This window comes from Anguilla rostrata, chromosome 7 (genome assembly GCF_018555375.3).
Source record: "Anguilla rostrata isolate EN2019 chromosome 7, ASM1855537v3, whole genome shotgun sequence".
NCBI classification, from domain to species: Eukaryota; Metazoa; Chordata; class Actinopteri; order Anguilliformes; family Anguillidae; genus Anguilla; species Anguilla rostrata.
This window is the reverse complement of record NC_057939.1, coordinates 4116993-4138836: the sequence shown is the minus strand read 5'-3', so window position 1 is coordinate 4138836 and position 21844 is coordinate 4116993. Positions and strand designations below refer to the sequence as shown.

At 44.5% G+C, this 21844-nt stretch overlaps 1 protein-coding gene and 1 long non-coding RNA gene across 4 annotated transcripts in view; one reads left to right on the top strand and one right to left on the bottom strand.

Moving 5' to 3' along the window:
- The window catches only part of LOC135258818 (uncharacterized), a 47586-nt gene that overhangs the window by 11628 nt on the left and 14114 nt on the right, over nt 1-21844 (bottom strand). For both annotated transcript variants that reach the window (XR_010331104.1, XR_010331105.1), the window contains 2 exons: nt 19807-20136; nt 19255-19434 (listed from right to left, as the gene is read on the bottom strand). This is a non-coding gene — a long non-coding RNA (uncharacterized LOC135258818). The remainder of the gene's footprint in view (nt 1-19254; nt 19435-19806; nt 20137-21844) is intronic.
- Nucleotides 17499-21844, top strand: part of e2f7 (E2F transcription factor 7) — a 10960-nt gene continuing 6614 nt past the window's right edge. For both annotated transcript variants that reach the window (XM_064342417.1, XM_064342416.1), the window contains exons 1-5: nt 17499-17915; nt 18588-18695; nt 19093-19383; nt 19912-20077; nt 21155-21397. In XM_064342417.1, coding sequence (XP_064198487.1) covers nt 18597-18695; nt 19093-19383; nt 19912-20077; nt 21155-21397 — 799 coding nt within the window. In that variant the 5' untranslated portion in view covers nt 17499-17915; nt 18588-18596. The remainder of the gene's footprint in view (nt 17916-18587; nt 18696-19092; nt 19384-19911; nt 20078-21154; nt 21398-21844) is intronic.

The window sequence follows — 21844 nt, the reverse complement described above, 5'->3', positions numbered from 1 at the left end:
ATCATGAAGAGCAACTTGTTGGTCTTTATAGCAGTTAATGTACAACACAACAGCACCCTAGGAGAAAGCACCAAAGCACAGCAGCTCTTCTTGAATCTTAATAGGAAGATTGCAATATAGTATCGCTGAGGGGAGAGTTATCACATTAAGTCATTGCTCTGCAATATTACGAAACTGTAGAGTTAATGTGGGGGTGTGTGGGGGTGGGGGATTTCTGTTATGGACTATGAGGAGGTATTCAGTGTAAGGCACCAACAGACGACTAATGTTGTTTTGAAGTTACTTTATATTTTTGAGACATGCCAAAATAATTCAATAAACAGAAAGGAAGATTTGGCCATAAAGTTGATGTCATTTGCTTGTGCAATATTGTGAAATATAAACCCCCAGCTCTGTTCAGATCTTTAATGAGCTTTTTTGTCACAGGAATTAGAACTACAAGGAGGAAAGTATGTCAAAACTATGGCAATGTGGATAGTGCTATTCCTCTCTCAACACCAATGCGGTGGTCCACTGCTCAAAATCATGTCTACATTCCTCTTCCAGGCCAAACTTTTGTTTCCTAGGTGTGGCTCACCGAAAGGCTTCAGATAAATAAGTATAACGGTACGTCCTCAGCCAAACGCCTGTGTTTCTCACCCACAGGACATCACTGATTATAACACACACGCAACAATACACCCGAGCGAACCACATCTCACCCATTTTTACACCCATGGATGACATTCACCTTTTTGCAAAAGTGTGGGAAATCTATTTCCATCCCTCGCACAGAATCCAGTCTGAAAGTGGGAAGGCCAAAGTTCCTGCCTCTAAGGCAAGTAACCAATCAGTGTCTTTGCTAGGTATGGGTCACATCCTCTAGCTGACTGGCCAGCTGCATGCATACAGTTTTATGTCCCCACAAAAAAAAAAAAAAAAAAAAACATCATTCATCATTTTAAGTTGTGAAAATCTTACTTGAATTTTGCCCATTTATTCTGGTTTGTGAAGTCTCATGCATGTTCAATGAAAGTCCAATTTTTTTTGTATCTTATTGTTAAATAGCTTATTTAATAGCAGGCTGGTTGGATTTTAGTAGGGCTTAGAGTCTGTACTGGGAGAAACGTCTCCCGCTGAGTTTTGACGAGAGTTTGATTACCTGCTTGAACGGTGTATCTCTGACTTCTCCACGCCCTGTTATAAGCGTCTTAGGAAATTTAAATCGAACCCTGCTCACACCGGTGCCACTCAGACTACCACACAAATGATTGTAATAATGGCTAGCCCGATGCAAATATAATCACGGCTCTTTTACTGACTTTGTAATTTGTTATATTCCAGAAAAATTTCAAGTGGCGCACGGCAGGATAATGTGAAATAATCCCTTGAGTTGATTTCAGACCTGGCGCTTTTACTTTCTCTCTGACTCCATACAATCTCTGCCTCTCCAGATAAATGTTTTAAAAAAAAGATTGTGCTCTTTTTTTTGTACGACACACCCCTTCCCTTCCACTGTTCTGATAATCCTCTCTGGAAGAAGCTCTTCGCTGCATGCTCTCGGCCAAAGCTGTTTTATCAGGATTTTTTTTTTCTGCAAAGGTGGTCGAATTGTTTCAGCCAGGCTTTTTTTTTCTTCTCATGCAGCGATTTTGTGGATTTTTTTCTCCCCATGGTGCAAGGCTGCAGCACAAATCAGCACTCTCTTCTGAAAAGACGCAAGCGTTGGGTTTTAAATGCCCGTGTGAGCACCATCTGTGTGAGAATAGGCTTTCATAGACCCAGCAAGAAACTTTAAGGCAAAGCAATGGTTCCAGGTTTTGGCCAGGTCCAAATGTTGGGAAATACGGAGTTTTTTTTTTCCTCTCAGGATGTGATTATGATGTCTTATCATTTACAGCATGTTAAACTCTAGACCAGGGGTGGGTGCTGGTGTGGGTGCAGGCTTGCATTCCAACCAAGCAATAGCACACCTGGCTCTAACAATCAACCATTGGCGTCTTTGCTAAGGACCTTGATTAGTAGAATCAGGTGTGTTGTAGAATCATCACTGATTGGTTGGAACAAATGCCTGCACCCACACCGGCCCTCTCTGGATGAGATTGAGGACCCCTGCTCTAGACTGTGTTATGAACATATTTTTTATACAAACCAAATGAATAGACGTGAATTATTGATAATTATGGGTTATCGGCCAAGACAGGAAAATGATTATCGGTTATCGGTACCTGCTAAAATTTTGATATTGGTACATTCTGCGTTAATACACAGTCTTTTTTTACAAACTGTCTGTAAACCTGTGACTAGGTGAACAGACTTATAAGTTAATATTTCAAAATGCAAGGAACTAAATGGGATCATATAAAGCTTTTGAAATTCTTATAACATTTTTCTGATCTGACACGAATTGCGTCGCTCATATTTTCTTATGCGCCTTTATACATCTGGTTATTTACTCAAGCAAATTGGGTTAAGTTTCACTTCACTTCGCTGAAGGGTATAACAGCAGCTCCATGCCCAGGATTTGAACTCAAGTAATGAATCAACTCTCATAACTTGGATATTTGCTATGGGGGTTTTTTTTTGTTTGTTTCTTTCTTTCCAGCAAAGCCTTGTTTAAACACTTGCGAGAATTTTGAAAGTAAGCAATCATTTTGGCGAAGGCCCTGCCTAGACTTACAGCTGAATAGACTGGAGAATGTTTAAAAACACATCCTGGCAAGATGGATCACGCTGCTTCAAAAGGAATGGGTCAACACAGTTGTCTTGTGTTAACTACTGATATGTTCAGGAGGCAAAGTCCCTTTTTCAAGGCCAAACACAAAGGCAAAATTTCTGCATGACAGCCATCAGGAGAAGGTGACAATAGACAGACTGAGGGAAAAGGTCTTCAGTCATTAAATTTACGACTCTTGAGAAGAAACTGAATTAGCCATTGTCTACGGTCAGGGGAAGGTGACAAGCCACTTTGAGGATCTGAGTAATATCACATACTGCAGGATCTGACTTATAACATCACAGAGAGCGAGAAAGAAAGAGAGACAGGAAAGAGAGCGAGAGCGAGCAAGGCGAGGGAAAGAGAGAGAGAGAGAGAGAGAGATATTCCACATCTATACCTAATACTACCTGCGGGGTATCGTAATTGACTGGAGAAGGTGACATTTTTAAACAGGCAGAATATACTTCCCTCCACTTCAGTGGAAAGCACACATGTCTACCTGGGGCATTTAGCAGAGTTAATTAACGAAAATGTACAACAACAAAAATGACACTGTGTCAGTTTCCCAGAGCATGCCACTCATTGGTAAGGCCTTGGAGGCTAAATAAATAAAACATAATTCATCATCTGGCCCCTATATTTTGACTTTAAGCACCCTCGGTGAAATTGATTATTTTAAAATATTTACTTAGTGGTGAAGTTGGTGCGTCAGAGTTTTTTTTATTTCCATGGAAATGTCTCCATCTCTCCATAAGACATTTTGTGCAGTTTAGTCAATCATGCACGTGCGGATACAGTCACAGATGGAATGTATATGCTTTCGCCTGCTTCATAATGTTGAGCCACAAGTCCACAGTAATCTGACACGCACGTATATCTGCAGACATGAAAACAGCCTGACATCTATGCCCCTGTGTGATTTGTTTGATCAGTGCTGAATTGAATGGGTTCGGTTGACAGGCTAACGTAATTTCTCTGCCTATTCCAGCCATACAGTTGTTAAAAAAAGACAGGGACTCCTCTCCAATAATCCCCAAATTTGATTTTGGAGAAGCGCCGATGGTTTATGCAAATGAATTTGGCTCTCGACGAATGCAAGGTGCAAGGCTAATTGGATTACACGGGAATGTGACACAATCGCTGAATCGCGCGCAATTTTCATTTGAATGGGAATTCAATGGTTGACTTAAGCATTTTAATTGAATAAGTAAGCCTTTTTTTAAATACAAAAATCTCGTCACAAAGGATTTATTGCAGTGGCACAGAACTGAGTTTTGGGTACACCGAAAGAATTGGGAGTTCAAATGAGAAAGAATGCTCTTTTTCTGAACCAGTAGCTCAGAGGAAGATTCGTCTGTCTAAATGAACATCAGGCTGTTCACTAATGAATGACATTAAATACATATTATTATTACTTAATATCAATTTGTTTTGGCAGATGCATCTGGCCTCCACGTCCATTTACAGAACTTACATTTCATAAAGTATCCCATGTATGCCGGTAGATATTTATATAAGAATTTCAGTGTATATTCCGCAGACAGAATATTTGTCCAGGTTTGGTAGTTTCGTGGTCTACAGTAAACCAATTTGCGTCGACACGAGTTTGGCGCTGCAATGGGGTGCGTGTCAATATAGAAACATTCGGTGCCTTGCAAGTTTGGTGGTTAATTACCCGTTTTCACTGTAAATCAACCCAGACCAATTTTAAACTCAAACTTTCTCGTAAGGTGCAATTTCAGTGCAATTATGAATGTGTTGCATACATGAATGCATGAACACATAACACAGATGCAAAAAAAAAAAGAAGAAATATTTTACTTCAGTTTGACTATTTGACATGCAAGCTGTGTTTAGCCGTTTAGGCACTGCACCTGTATGGAGTTAATCAATGTAAACGACTTGAATGAGAGACGCCATAAAAGTGAGAGAGCAGCACTACGCCTGTCAAATAGCATAAAATACGGGTTTGTTAAAAACGTGTAGTTGCGCTGGTTCTTGTTATATTCATTTTTCTAACTGTCACTACTGTCAGATGCGTACTACATAATGGCGTACCATACAAGGCGAGGCTACAGGAAGCGCATTTACACGCAATGCATGTACAGCTGCTAGGGGGCAGTGTCTATCGATTAAAATCCTGGCTACTGACATCATACAATGAAGCCCGGAACACGCAGACAACTTTCTTTTATTTGTGCGTTCGGCAGGGCTAGGTCAATGACTGAGCAATCCACGGGAATGCTAAACATGTGTTTCAGATGTTTGGATCGGTCGGCCGCTAGCCTACATTACAATATAGCCCTCCGAACGTCAGTGCATTCCTTGCGGCGTACTGTATTCCACGCGACACGTGGGCTTGTATCCTGGGTTCAGTTCCCAGCTAGGACGATGCCGTTGTACCCGTTAGGCAAGCCCTGTTGGAAATTCCAGCTTGGCTCCAGCCTGGCTGGAAGCGGATCCAGCTGGTTTGAAAGCTGGCATGGTGATGGTCAAGCTGGCAACAAGATGGCTGAGATGGCAACCATGCTGGCAAGACCATGTCCAGCTAGTGGGCCAGCTTGGATCAGACAGCAGACCATCACCAGATTCCAGATGGTGTCCAGCTGGAGCAGAAGCTGGTTTCGGCTAGATTCCATCTTCAGCTGGTAGCGAGAATTGCCACCAGGAAGGTTGCTTTATTCAGTATATATCCAGCTGTATAAATGGATATGAAACAACATCACGTGCTGATGAGAGTAAGTGTTCCTCCGCTCTCTCACATGCTCATGAAGAGAGTGCGTCTATTCACTCACATGCTCGGGAAGACAGTGTGTTTGTCCACACCAGCGCTTCCCAACCGGTGTGCCGTCAGGCAAGGTCAGGTGTGCTGTGTGAAAAATCCATTTAAAAAAAAAGAGAACATTTTCATGTTCAAATGAATTTAAAACAAAACTTAAATGAACAAATCCCATCCACAAAAGCCAAAATAAATGTAATTAAAATGCATATCGCTTAATTAAAACCCCAAAAGAAAGAACATTTAGGCCTACTGTTGGCACATCACATCAACATCAGTACGTCGTGTGGAGGGGGGCTGCAGGGTGTTTATTTTTTATGCGTTCGAGAGTGGTGTCCCATGAGATTCTGTAAATTTGGACAGTGTGCCGCGGAAGGAAAAAGGTTGGGAAACGCTGGTCTACACTCTCCCATGTCGGCTACAGAGATGAAAGCAAGAGCCCAAGTGCATATAATACAACTGGACATTCCAAATTTGGGAGAAAATGGAGGAAATGCATTAAAGAAGCATACATATAACTGTAAAGTTGCAAAGAATGATGAAGGTTATTTCACTGATCACACCCTTGCAATGATGTGCATCCATTTTTCATTTTTTTTTTTTTTTAACAGGCATTTAGCAGACGCTCTTATCCAGAGCGACTTTTAGACAGTATTTTTCCACATAGCATCCTCATCCGTTATCAAGTATAATATTGCACACAGTCTTATATTTATGGAACATTAGAAACTACCTCTCAGGGCTCCAGTAACTTAATAGTCTGATTCGGTATTCAGTGTGTACGAATGTACTTCAATTGAAAAGACAACAGGCCACTACGCGGAAAAAGCATCACACCAGCATCACTGGTGAACAGGTATTACAGCAAACGCTTATTTTATGTGGAAATTGCTGCATGTTGTACAAGTGCAGCATTACTGCAGTTTGGAATAAGCGGTGCAATTTTCCCAGCACACACACACACACAGCTCTTCCCAGACAATTTGAGCATCTTAAACGTCCGATCCATACGTTGTCAATACGCCGGGGGGTATTCCTAGCGAATTACCGAGATGCCTCAAAGATACATCAGCGTTCGGCCTGAAACCCTGTGACCCGGAAACCTTCCGCAGCAGACACCCCAGCGTTCTCTTCGGCCTGACGAGCCAATCGCGTGACGTCTGTTGGAGGAGACGCCAGGAGGAGAATCGGAATTATTCTCCGCGCACGAGGCTAGACGTATACGAGCCTTCGGAGATTCCGGCATCGGATTGCGAGCGGGAGGAGAACACGCGACAGCGCCACCAACAGGAACAAGAGGGGGAAAGTTATCTTTTAATGGTGCATTTCCACACTATGCATCAAGGGCCTGCTCTTATCAACTCCCCTCCATCTTAGCTGGTCCCTGGGGCGTCCAGTCTGGTCCCCGGGGGCACCTCTGGGGGGCAGAACCGAACGCAGCGGCCCTTCCTCCCGCTCGCGGATTCCAGAACATCCCCCGAGGTCCGTTCATTTTTCACAAGGTGGTGACGCTACCTGAGGCATCTCTATGGCAACCATGCAGGTACAGCAGCAACTGAATGAGGGTGAAGAAAGCGGGGGGCGGGGGGCGGGGGGAGGGAGGGGCACGTAATCGAACTCGAGGCAAAACCTGAGAAAAGCATTCTTAAAGAGCAGCCGTGCAGTGATGTATGGGGCACCCAGCGGTCACGTCACAGCAAGAGGAGTTCCCAGCATGCCAAGCTCAGCGCTAACTTTGCTCCCCCCCCTTCCCAGCATGCCAAGCTTAGCGCTAACTTTGCTCCCCCCCCCTCCGCCATGCTGTGTTAGGGGCATTTTTCAGAAATACACGCAGTCATGGGCTCCAGTGATCAGAAGGCACAGATAAGGCCCCCGCTGTGCCCAGGAGATTTGCCCCCCCCTCCTCCACCCACCCCCACCCCCAGAAAGGGGGTCCCAGCAGGAGTTCTGTGGTCACCTTGGAATACCAGATAACTACCGTTTAACACACCCTCATGAGGTGCTGAACTGAGCGGGGAGCTGTGGTACCTGAGGGTCACGGGTTCAAATCCCGGACGGGGACCTGGATTCCCCATGCGGCAAGATCCTTTGCCTCACACGTTTCAGTACAAATACAGCCACTTAAACGGGCGAGATCCTTAAGGCCCAACACTAAGATCTGTCAAGCCAAACAAACGTTAATGTCATAATGCCACAACCCACACCGCTGCTTTTATGAGCATTCTACACTGTAGGTTAGGGAAGGAAAATGCACGCGGTCCAGTCTTTATTCTGCATTACCACGTCATTACTGACCTTATTGGAAAACACCGCTCCGCGATTAACTCAGCTTCCACACTCAGTCTACACAGATCAAGATGTCCAGGAGAAGTGGAAGACGGGCTGAAATGATGGCCTGCCAATAGGGTAATTGCTGAGCTGGGTCAAACAGACGCCACTTCACGGTTAAATCCATTGACCTTTAAGAAACTGCCTCACGGAATGGCTGTGTGATTCCAGGGAAAGGAGAAGCATCGTGGGGGGATTATATGGCTTAAATTTTTAGTGTCATTCCGGTCATTGCCTCACACAAAAGAAGGCCAATAACTGGCCGTGTCGTTTAGCACGTGTGATTTAATGCAAAGCACTAAAACAAAAGGGTATTGTGCGGAAAGTAATTCATATCTGACCGAGTTTGCCCAGATTGAAGCATGTCATAAATGAAAAAAAAAAAAAACACATTTTCATAAAGATGGAATGATCTTTTATATAAAGCTTGCTCATAAGAATTCAAAATGCTACAGCTCACTGGGGCATTTTTCATTCCAGCACCAAATTACTGTGCCGTGGCTGAGCAAGCAAATGAGTCACGCCAGATACTGGTGAGTGGCCGTGCATGAGGGCCAAGAGAGCCACCTAGTGGCCTATATAATTACTGCATGCAAGTACAGTCTCTTAAAAGTCCAAGGGAATAGGCACACAGTCAGTGAAAACTCAACATGGAGCTCAGCCAGGCAGCTCTGTCCCAAAACCCGAACCAAACCAGAGCCTTCTCCCCATTTCCCAGTGGATTTCTTCCCATAACGGACCTGAACTGACAGAAGGAATTGTGGCTTTGTCTTTAAAACTATTGGTCGTCCTTTCATTTAATCGTGAACTTCAAAATGTCACCGTCTTCCATGTTTGCAAAACACAATTTACAAAACCTAATTAATTTTTTTTCTGGTTATAGGTCTTTTATTTTTTTTTCACACCTTGAAAATACTGTACCAGGAAAAAATTAATAAGAGTCTCCAGTGACCATCATTTGCAATTCTGTTTCCATGGTACTAATGCAAATGCATATTACTAAATCCACATTAGCGTTTTTATTAAATATTCAGCTTAACTTGGCTGAATCTCCAAACATGTCCCTCCAGGCAATACAGTGTAGTGGTGCTTCTGCTTTTGGGTTAAAGTACTCTGACTATAATAAGTCTTCCCCTGAAGCTTACTTCTGTTGCTGTTGTAACGGGGATGAAGGCCAATTGCAGGATTTTTTTTTTTCTGAATGAATGAAATGGTGCATTTTATTGATTTATAAAAAAACAAGAATGGCAGATAAAATAAATGAGCCTGGACCAGACCTGACTCTTTGTCTGAATATAACCCCACCCCCAGGCAGAACTCAGCCTGTCTTCAGGTGCAGCTAGGGTTCCAGACAGACAGCCAGGACTCTGTAACAGACTGGGCTTAACTTCAGCTGCATGACGTCATCAGGCCCAGAGCCAACGGGAAACACCACAGACAACCACAATAGCACACCCCAGCTTACAGCAGATCACCACATTCTGCTGGATTATGGGTAATAGCAGTAATACACTGACTAAAGGGTGAGATATAAAATTAAAAAATTAAAAAAACACAGAGAAGACACAGAGAATGGGCTCTGCACTCTACACATTACTACCTGCGCACACGGCGAGCGAACGAGTCCTCTCACCGGTAAGCCCTCCCGATCCCCTTTGTGACTTTCGGTAATTACGATTTAGCATTTGGATATATGCTGTGTTTCCATAGAAATGTCCACTGTGCAAGCTTTCGGTTGACAGAGGGATACATTCATATTTAAACCGGGAAGGAGACATTATCTACACACCCACAGACCGATGGATTTTTAGAGAAGAATAATGTATGAACATAATTAGTTGTGCATTTCTATGCAGCCCCTGATACACCCATTGTTCACTTTATAAAAAATAACGTAGGCAGCAGGCGGTGACTCAGGTAAACAACTGAAAAAAAAAAAAAAACAGAGAGGAGAATCGCAGTGTACAAGCCTCTCAGCAGGGGGAGGTACAGCAGCATCTGCCCGTCATCTCTGGCCCCTTCAGTCCACTGGTTCCCAACCCTCTTCCTGGAGATCTACCATCCTGTAGGTTTTCATTTCACCGTAAAATAGCACACCTGATTCTACTGATTAGCAGCTCAACAAAGATCTCTAACTGTCGAATGAGGTGTGCTGTGTTAGGATAGGACTGAAAGCATACTCCAGAAGCAGTGCTATTTGTTAATATTCTGTGTGTACGTCCCTCTGGGTAACGGGTCAGGAGAGCTGAACTGGCGAAGCTGACTTTCGGAGTTCAGAGACCCTGCGTGGGAAAGCTGTGCTCTCCCTCAGCAGGCTGAGGCGTCTCCCCCCGGCTCTATCTCGCAATCTGTTCAGCGTGTGATTCCTGACCCCCCCCCCCCGACAAACAACACGCCCCCTCTGCCCCCCCCCCCCCCCCACCCCACCCGCCGCTGCAGACAGCCTCTGCGGCAGTTTATCTGAACCTGGGGGTCAGCGCAACCCCACAATCCCGCCAACTCCTCGCCCGGGAGACCGCCACACCTCCCCCCCACCTGGCCCCCCCCCAATGACCCGCCAGCAGCGATCCGCCCCACCTGCCCCAGGCTCCTCCGTAGAGAGCACGCCGCAGAGTCACGCTTTGGACCTGTGGGGGCAGATTCTCCAGCCACGTTTCTCTCCCCCCCCCCCCCGTGAGGGGAGAACGGAGCACGCGACGGCCACATTAATAAATCAGATCTGCGGCTTGGCCTAGGCCCCGGGATCATTAGAACTGCTGCTCCTCCTGCAGCTGCAGCTGGCGGAGACCGCGGCTGCACTTAATACGCACTCTGAGCAGTCGCGGGAGAAAATTAAAACCAAGGGAAAGAGTTTGGGGAGACATAAACAAACACTCGCGCAGTTCTCTCCTTTGAAAATTTTAAAGCTGTATGAAACATCCCTTTCCTTAATGACATTCTGCATGAACATGAAGAGGAGGAGGGTAAAAGACGATGTTTGGACGTTCCTACGTCTTCGTCAGCTCAGACCAGGGAGGAAAGGGGAGGGGGAACAAATAACTTCCCATAACTTCAATTAACACGATATTAATGACAAACAACACAGCAAAGCACAGTCATACTCTGTCTTAGTGCCGTTATGTCTGCAGCACTAGAAAATTGCAGTTCTTCCAAACAACTGAATAATTGTCTGACATCATAACTTTAATGCGTATATAATCTCCTGGAGCTTGAAGGCAAATTCAGTACTTATAAAGGTCCAAATTTTCTGTGAAAAATTAGTGAACATGTCATGCTTGACAGCGTGAACAAATGGTAGAGAGAGAGAGTGAGAGAGAGAGAGAGAGAGAGAGAGAGTTCTTTTAGAGAATACCATTGAGAGTTTCAAAAGCAAGTTTTTACTTGCTTTCTGAAACACCAGATGGCATAGCCCCAAAATCCCAATTACTGACTTTTAACCCAAATGCTCCCCCCTCTTATACTGCTGGCCGGTTTAGCATTCAGAAGATAAAGCTTAAATGAAGGGGAGAGGCAGCCTTTTTTTCATTAGGCCCCGACGTTGTGAAACGTGGAATACTCTCTCAGAATCAGATATGCTGCATCTGTTGACTTCTAAAGCTGCGCAGTTCAAATGATAGCTGTATGAATGTCTTTCTTCCAGAGATCGGCCAGCTGAAATTTTAGTGGTGACGACCTTTTCTTCGTCCTTTGACAGAAGAGCAAAATGGTGGCAAAAGGTCACATTGAAAAGTAATTCTCCATTAATACAAAAAAATATTAAACTCCACCGTTGCCATGCAAGGACCTGCAGCCAGATTAAGGAAGCTCTGTTTCGACAGCATGTTGACATATGAGCGGATATTATTAACCGCAAAGCATGCCATGGCTCCCATTAAATCATAAGAGTTCTGCAGATACTAATGCAGCACTTTCCCGTTACAAAATGATAAAATACAGTGCTGATATGCAGTGCGCTCCAGGAAATGATTTAAACTCCAGCAATTAGAACTGCATTGTGGGGAGGACAAAAAAGGACTGAAAATGGGGAAAGCTTCAGCAGAACCTATGGAAGGCTAGATTAGGATATCTATCCTAAATTATCCCCCTGTCGAAGTTATATTTTCGATTATTTTCAAAGAAAGAGCTAATGGCCCTGCACCTTATAATAATATATATTATTATAATAATGTAATATCTCCTCACTTACTCACTTGCATGGCGGAAGCTAAGCATGTGGGGTTCAGGTTATTATGCGGATGTGAGACCGGTGAGGTTTGTACTGGTCGGCCAGTAGGGGGCAGTCTTCCCTCAGTGCTGTGACAGAACACTGCTGTAGGAACTGCTGACCTTCAGAAGAGATGTTAAACTGAGGCCCTGACGTAAGACAGTCATTGAAAACCCCATGTTATTCATTGTAGAGTAGGGCATTCCCAGGTCTCCTGGCAGAATCTCCAAACTGCCTGTTTCACAACCTGGCCACCAAATCAACCAAAAACAATGAAGAAGTGCTCAAATCATCTATAACTTCACTTTTAGCATAATAAACTATGCTGTCAATCTCATTCAACACCCACCCACACCGACCTCCTCCAACAGGAAGGAAACAAACAGAACAGGTCCCTGTATGGCATGACCAGATACGTTAGTCTGTATCTACAACATAAATAACTGTCAAGCGTTTCAGTCACCCGTCTCTGACAGAATACCCAAACGCTTTTTAATGCCAGTGAGGTCGTGCTAAACGTGTGACACGCAATAAAAAGGGCGCTTGGCATCTTTAAGTTCACAGGGAAAACTTTTTTTTTCCCGGGAGTAAATCGGTCATGAAATAGACTGCAGGCTCTATGAGCCGTTTCATCGAAGGCCTCAGATCCAGCATTAGCCTTACAGCGTGCTGAGTAGCAGCCGCTATCGAGTGAGCGCGGATCACTGACGTTCACCTCAGAACAGAAACTCACTGCAGTCTTTGTTGTCTTGCTGTGCTCTCTGTCTTTGCAAAAGGCAAAAGGAGAAAAAAAAACAAATTGGTTTTGAGTAAAAAGTGGTGGATGAGTCCTGGTTTACACCAGGGATAGAACTTTAAGGCCCTGGTTTCTATCACACAGATATGATTATGGGCAACAGAGTTTTGACTCCCAGATGAGATTACATCACAGCAGCCCAATCTGTGGCCAATCAAAAGGTCAAATTCCACAGGTCACGGGGTTGCGAGCCAATGGGACGGACAGGGCTTTGGGTGTCCAAAGGCTTGGGTAATGCCACTATCGCTCTGTGCTTTAGAAAGACAGGCCTCAGAAAGTAACATACTAAACAGAAGCATCCCCTACTTATGTGAATGTTTCAGTTGTGCACATTCAGGTAGATTCACCCATAGGCGAACAACTCATTTATTTATGAAACATCCCTTTATCAAAAGCATACATAAATATAATAATCAGCTTAAAGAGACTGGTTTTCATACAAAATGTGCCACGTCACTCACGTCAAAATGCTTATCAGTACATGCTATATGAAGAGCTTCCATATATCACACATCCCACTGCTCAAAAATAAACTAATTTACACTTAGCTGGCCACAGCGAATCTTCGGATACGTTTAACATCAGTCTGTGTTAATAAAAACAAAATGGTACGAACATGTATGTCGAACGCTAGGTCAATTTGATTAAAAATGATGTAACTTGGATATTAGCATCAGTTAAATATAGTACAAGGTGAAATCCACACGCTCAGTTATGAATAAATATAACTGATCATGATTTAATCTCGTGATTAACCTTTTCACTCCTCTCGTAACCGCATGAATGTAAGACATTTGCGAGGCTGAGTGCGGGGGTACTGCAGCTCACACGCACGCAGAGATATGCAAACAGGATGACAAGTGTCCCCACTCCCACAAGCCAAATTATCCCGCACTCTCAAGGCAATCCTCCACTGAATCAAATCGAAAGCCCACTTCAGCCTTTCTCAGAGTGTTAACAAGGCATTTGCACTGTAACAGAGAGCTTTGCAGTCCAAGCTAGACAGTCGCTCTCGCTGATAAAACAATTCTTCTATCTATAAAAAGGACTGCCTGTGTGTATGCCCAGCTAGAGCCAGATTTGATGGTGACAGGCACAGACTAGTTTTCACTACACGTACCACACAAACACATGATGAATGGTGTTCCACATGTATTTTTGGTTAGGATTATATATATATAAACATCCAGTGGCCTCCAAAATGATGATCATCCTCCTTAAAGATGAGGAACAAATCCTGAATAAAATCAATACAGTATAGGTAATAGAAATTATTTGTATGCTCAAAAATGGGAAAATTATCTTAATCTATGAGTCAGTTGCACAGAAAATATTTCTTTTTTTTGATACTGAGATCACTCAGTATTTGGTATGCACAAGGATGGGTGCTTCCAGAACAGGTGCTAATGTAGCTTAATGATTTGGGATCGGGGCCTGAAGCTCTAAGGTTGTAGGTTTCATTCCCTTGTGGGGTCTGTACCCTTGAGCAAGGCACTTAAATCTGAACTGTAAAAATAAAAAGCCAACTGTCAAAAGCCAACAGCATTTGGCGTCAGTGAAAATCCAACTGTATAACCAGGTTGGTAGGTTTAAAAAATAAAATGTTGCGGTGCCTCACTAACCAGCACTTTTGAAGTTAGAGATGATTTTACCAGCCTTTTTTCTTTTGATTTTTCCCCCCGCTAATTTCACACTGCTGAGTCAGCGGAAAACAGTCGGAAGGCAGACTCACACATGAATCAGCGGGGATTACCCATCCCCGGCCTTAATGTCTCCTCAGCCTTAACTGGCTTCGGCTGACTGGCGCGAGCGGGGGGGAGAAATTCATCCAGTCTCGACTTGCCTCTCTCCGCGCTGAAAACGGCCGCTAGCTCGCTCGTCCTGTCTGTCGGCGCGGAGGACAATGAGGGAAGCGCCGTGTCCCTTTGTGTCAGGGTGACGGATTACCCAGCAGCCCCCATTCACCCCGAGCCACACTGAGTCAATAAAGCCTTTTAACACGTGACTGGGCCCCTCCCAAACCCTAAACACTGTATCCATGCCACCTCTGAGAGAAGCCTGGGATGCACTGCAGCACAACAGTAGCTAGCAAAAAAAAATGCTAACGAAAACAGTTATTTTGGTCTTATGAGGAGCATATACTTGGGGAAGATTTATATGTCTGAGCTGATGGCCTGACTGTGGTGCGTTAGTTACACAGAATCATGTGAGAACAGCACAGATTGAATTCAAGCCAAACATCTGTGCGTGTGTGTGTGCGTGTGGTATGTTGGTCAATGCAAACTCTATAGGTAGCCATCGACTGGAAATCTATCTACTGTTGATGACTGTATGCACATGCAACATCAGTGAAATACACACTAAATATCAGGTTGCATAAATAAAGAGTACAGTGCCTTTTAATGAATGCTCATAATGACACACTGAGGTACTGTACTCATTGACTTGACTTGCGGCAGATGGCAGTGTCAATGTTCCTGTAAAAACACTGTGTTTACCCCTGAGTTTACCTTTGCAGATTGTCTGCTGTGGGCAGCTGCTGCGGTTTTCGGAAAAGCTGTTTGAATTGCGGGTTCACTGACGCGCCAATGTTTGGCCCATCTGTGTCACCATGGAAACATGGAAGCCAAGAGTCACCGAGGGACTGGATCCATAGCCAGGGACAAGCCTCGCAGCCAGCATCGTCTCTCTCTCTCCGCCTTCCAATCAGCTCTTACTGAAGAATCATGATTCCAGCTTACAGTCGTGGTGTGAATCCACACAAATCCAAAACAGCATTACTGTTAATGAATGTATTAATCCCTTACGAAATGTTAAATTCAGATTTTCACGTGAATTTAACACAAACTGACTTCTAACAAAAATATGGACTACAGTTTTCACGATAAAACAAAACATGATTTGAAATAGCACAGGTTTCCTTTTGCGGCACGCATGTGGGATTATATCTGTAGTTCACAAGTGTGCTCTTCACATGTTGGGTTTTTTCATGTGGTTTTCACACACGTGGTTTTTCAAAGTGATTTTTTTTTCGTAAGGGACATATCATATGAACCAAGATATTACATGAAAGTTTTAAGGCAGACTAACCTGAGCATACAGTTGCATTATTTTTCAGTTATGGCTATTGAGACGGTGATAGTGCACAGCGTTTATACTACGGCCAATTCCATACTATTTAACTCGTAGTGGATTAATCCCACCGCAGTCCGTCTTTGGCCAGGTTTTCCTACATCCTTCCTACGAGGGGCGGGCTTGACATCTGAGAACGACACTGTCCCCCAAACTAGTAAAGCTAACATTAGGACACGCTGTCACCCGCCGAACATCCACGGAGAACTGCTGCAAAAGGAATCAAGCCGTTGAGAGTGAATTTAGGGAGTGAAAACGGAACGTTCTCATTTCGAACGTTCCGTTTAGGCTACTTGACAGGAAGTTCGCCCACTGAACGATTTGCCACGTTTTGCAACATTCCCCAGTGAGCGCATAAGCGAACTAGGATAGCTCAATTTAGCCCTAATTTGGCAAATGTTTTACCCAGATATACCCTGGCTATGTTCTAGCCGACTAAAAAAACATTAACATTTAAACTAAATCTAGCCGGCTTTTCACCCGAACGTCTAGATTGAATATCGATAGCCTACCATCAATTGCATTGGAACAAGTTTAAATTGTCCACAGACAATTTGCATAAAGGGGATAATAACGGATTCGATTCTCTTTCGCCTCCAACATTCTGGAATCACATAATATTTCGGCTCAGTCCCGTTTCGGTTTGAATGAAGCCTTTCTCTTTAATAGACTGAACGTTCGAAATGCACCGGAATGAACTGCCTACTGAACAAGACGAAATGTGTATTTATTTCATAGCTTGATGGGGGCGCATTTATCGCGCATCTGTTACGATCAAACTCTGGCAGGAAGAATCAGGTTTCAGGTGCCCATTAAGGGAAAGCCGCCGCTATTGACAGTGAGAAAATTAGTGTTATTCATGCTTTAAATGCAGTTACAACTTGCCCGTGACGTGAAGGCAACTAGTCATTCTACACAAGAAACTGAGTTTAAATTATAATCACTTGAACTGGTCGGGCGATTTGGGGCAGATACAACGCTATAATACATTTAAATATAAAAAAGTATTCAAGGACAGACTACCTTTATATTCTAATAATACACGATGAGATTATGTTTGACATTCTTCAATCCTGTCCCCATATTTTAAGTGGGCATATAGTATGTTATAGTAGCAATTAGATATAGCGGGTTAGTGTATTCAATTCATCTATAGTAAGAGTCGGCAAAGGTAAAATAGATGTAGCCAATACGTGATGTGAACAACGAAGCATTTATGCTTTGCTCAGCATTAAACGGTACCAAATACATTTGGCGGCAATGTCGCTGCAATAAGATCTATTATGTAACTAACTATACCCGACCTGGGATAGCCACTGAGGGAGGGGTCCCGGGCTAAACACACCTCAAATTATAGTCTCCTTTTCGCGCGGTGTCAGCGCCAGAAATCGACCGCAGGACTCCTCCATCTGTTTTGCCTCACAGTTAATTAGATTGAACCGCTGTCGTCCGCGGTCTTAACACCTAACAACAAAGCCCAAGTGATTAGCTATATTAATTAAGTAGGTTTCTCGGTGCTGGGCAACGCCACAGCGCTCAAATAATGAGCAGCCAGGGCGGCCACAGGCACTTCCAGGACCGCGCCGACTCCCCCGCCAACACACTTCTGGAGGCGTGGGACTGTTGAGCGTTCATTGGCTAGAACATTATTACGCATCCAGACTTGTAAAGACTGATTGGCTGGATGAACTGAAACGCTTCAGAGCGCCAGAAAACAATCTTTAGCGGGTGTTCTTCTAACTTCTGATCAGTAGTAGAGTAATGCCATTGCATGCATTAGGAGAGGGATTGGGACCTGGTAATAAGTTGGCATTTTTTAAGTCTCTTTTAATCACAGAGAGGAAGAGAGAACATGTTAATTGGAAGAAACGAATAACCTACCACAAACTGTAGATTCTTTAGCTGCCTAACGTTAGTTACTGTACTTGCAATATATAGTTATTGTATCAGAATAGCTAAGGGAAAATAACTAACCAAGGTAAGTGAACTTTCTAACGTTGACTTGCTAGAAAACTGTTATATTTTGTACATATTGGTTCACAGAACTTGCTAATGTGTATACAGTGATCATTGTCTTTTTAGTACAAGAATAGTGGAAGCCTGACTAGAAATAGTTGGATATCCGTGGGCGGCGAGCTAGCTACTATAATTAGCCAACTTAGTTCGCCAAGTAACCTCTCAGCTTGGTTAGCACACTAGATAGTGCTAGCTAACTTTAACAAATTTTGTCACACAGCAGGAAGTTATTGCTTATCATCAGTAAATTTTAGAATAATTACGTTAGACATGTTTTAATCTACAAGGTGGCTAACTGGCTAGTAATATAGCCTTCCAGCGAACCGTGGGACGTTGCCTTGATTCAGCCAGTTAAGGCGGAGTTTGTACCAAGCGAGTATGGTCTTTGCGCCAAAATCAACTGACCGCAGATATTCGCAGGACTAAAATAATATAGCAGAAGTTCACTATGTGACAGCTAATTAGTTAGCTATGTTCCTATAGTAAAAAAATTGTTGCTAGGTAACCTTTGATCTTGTTTACGTTACTTTATTTTAGTATTTATTTGCTAGCTCGTACCTTTTAACATAATGCAGCATCTACGCTACGAGTCTTGGTTGATATTTTTATGCTTAATTAAAATGTATTTTTGTAGGTATTATAGATGGACACTGAATGTTTAACTTTACGGGATCTCAAGAGTGTAACGTCAAGAAAGAGTACAAGGGACATGGATGACGAGGAGGGAAGTCTTGATCAGAAGGTGAGCATTTCAACTAGCTAATACAATGAATGGGCTAGTTGGCTAATGTATTGGTCCTGAATATACAAGTATTAGAACGTGGATGTGCCTGACAACTGAAGGTTAATTTTAAATCATTCAAAAAATATGCAACTTGTGTGATTTCCATTCTTAAAAGAACCTTTTGCCAGTATGTGTATTTTCAGTGTACTGGCTGTGACTCCAGTAGTATTTTGGGTGTGATCAGTGTATATTTTTATATTTAGGTGTCGTGTGTCATTTAGTAGGTGGACTCAGAGGATGTGGGCATTTGATAACTTCGTCAGCTTTGAAAATGCAGCAGTTTTTTTTCACTGTAATGGCGTGCATCAGTATGCGCAGCTCAGAGTAATAGCCCCCCCCCGTTACGCCATTACAGGAGAACATCTGTGCGGAGCGCAGGAAGGTGACACCGCACAAGAGTGACCCGGGCTCGGCGGCACTGGGCGGCAGGAAGGGCCTGACCCCGGAGCGGGCCAACGTCACCCCCATCAAGCCCCCGGACCGGGCCCTGCCTGAGCCCTGGACCCCCACCACCAACCTGAAGGTGCTGTTCAGCGCCATCAGCCCCGACATCCGGGACCGCGAGATGAAGAAGATCCTGTTCCGGCCCATTGAGAACGGGTGCGAGGAAGAGGAGGAGGCGGTGACGCCGGAGGACCCGGGACAGGTACAGTGCCGTCTCTGACGGGACACAGTTTTCGCGGGATTGCACTAAGCCCTGTAAAAGTAAAAGTATCCCAATTCGTAGATCCTGAATTATTTTTCCAGTTAGCAACCATCAGAATTCAACGTCCATTTTAGTTTCTTCATCCCACACTCTACGTATAAACATTCAGCTGCCATGAATGGCAGATCTAAAGTTGTTTAATGTGTTTGTTCATTTGATACATCGGGGGGGTGTTCAACCAGTTTTGATCCAGGGACCCCCACCCAGGCTCCTGGGGACCCCCATCATAAGCTAAAAAAAATAAATAAATTGCAAATTGACGTATAGTAATTGCATATCAAGTCTGGCCAGGGACCCCCTATACAGTACCATTCAAAGACCTGCAGGGGTCCATGGAGCCCCTGTTGAAAACCCAGAGAATACCTGAATCAATCATTATTGATCAGACTGGTGACAGCCGTCCCATCAGCGGTGCCGTCTGTTCCCCGTTCCCGTCGGTTGACGGTTTTCGACGTGTCTCTGCCTCAGTTCGACGCGGCGGACGACGGCGTGGACGAGTTCGAGAAGCAGAAAGGAAGCAGGAAGCAGAAGAGCCTGGGCCTGCTGTGCCAGAAGTTCCTCTCGCTCTACCCAGACTACCCGGCGGCGTCCGAGATGACCAGCATCTCCCTGGACGAGGTGGCCTCCAGCCTGGGTAAGACCAGGGGAACGGGCTGGTCCTCCTCCTGGAGGCACACTGAATCCTGCTGGTCTCTGTCAGACATGAATGCAGGCCTTAGCTTTCACCCTTTATTTTTAAGCCCAAAGCAACCTTGTTATATGACAACGTTTCCATCAGAATGGTTCTTAACTTCTTGGGATTCATTTTGCACAGTAAGAGGTCAGTTTCGGGCACTATGAGAGCCTCTGTTCATGGAATACTTGATATCCCATATAGATAGCATAGAAAATCAGTGCAACTCATGTTCCTTAGTCTTACTTTGTGAACATTCATCTTTTCTCCAGTTCAGTGTTTTCTGATTGACAACGAAAGATTCAGGCAATGTGCCCGCTTCTTGAAAGTCTTCTCTAAGTACCTGAGCCCATCCGTTCCATTTAAGGGGCTCTGTTGAAGGATCGCACCAACAGTAATGCATTTTAGCTTTATGAGCTCCTCTTCACCAGCCATTAGGGCTTGGAAGGTTGCTATGGATACCCCAGTTTGCCTGCCTGAATGGACAAATGGATCTGTTGTGTGGCTGCTGCTTTGAGCTTCTTCTGTCACCTTCCTGACATACGAGTATCACTGTACTGTACAGTCACAGGACCCTGAGCAAACCTTGAAGCCATACTAGGCTCATTTAAAAAATATTAATTCATTCTAATACACTGAATAGTACGTACTTGCTTCTGCTAGTTTTGCATCGTGAGGGGAGATCACTGCCTGTCTTTTAATCTTGGTAATATCTGCTTAATTAAGCATTTACTCTTGGAAAGGAACACGACTTGGGATATTTCTGGAGTTTCAGTGCCGTTTAGGCTGCTGACGGAGTCTTGTTGGCAAAGGCTTCTCGACCGCACTACTGTCGAACCACAAAAATTTGACCTTTGGTTTTATGAAAAGATACACTCAGGAACAAAAGCATGCAGTGTTAATATTTGAGTCTTCTCTTTCTCTCTGTCCTCCCCCCGTCTCCCCCCCCCTCACTCTCTCTCCCTCCTCCTCTCTCTCTCCCCCCTCTCTCTCTGTGTCCTCCCCCGTCTCTCTCCCCCCCCCCGCTGTGCGCTGCAGGCGTGGAGCGGAGGCGGATCTACGACATTGTGAACGTGCTGGAGTCTCTGATGCTGGTGAGCCGCGTGGCGAAGAACCACTACCTGTGGCACGGGCGCAAGCAGCTGCGGCAGACGCTGCGGGGTCTGCAGGGCCTGGGCGCGCAGCAGGGCTACCGGCTGCAGATGGAGCAGCTGCGCGACTGCAAGCGCAGGCCGTCTGCGCAGCCGGCCGAGGAGAGCGCAGACGCAGACGCGGGCTCCGGTGAGACCGAGCGCCGCCGCGCTTTTTAAAGACAAACTGTCGACACGCGGGGACGCGTCTGAAAAATGTTACTCTCAGAGGTATCGGCCACAACACATAAGGTAGCTTATGTTAGGGTAACTATTGAAGACTACGTAAGGAAGTACAGTGTCTCGCGTTCGTTATTTGTTATCTACAGCTCTATAAAACTAAGAAAATGAGGAAGTGAGCTAACATCTTTATTGGCGCAATTTAAACCCAGAAGCGGTTTGAGATGCATCAGGTTTTTGCATTCGACATGCAAGTTCCTGTGCGTGCGCCATCACATCTGAAAGTAATGAAAGTAGCCATTCCGATAAATTACTGAAATTAGAGTAGGTGCTTGTTCACTTCGCTTTCAAAGTTACCGACGTTTCGGACGTCCAGACCACGCCGTCCCAAAAGGGTTCGTGTCCCTGAGGAGCTACT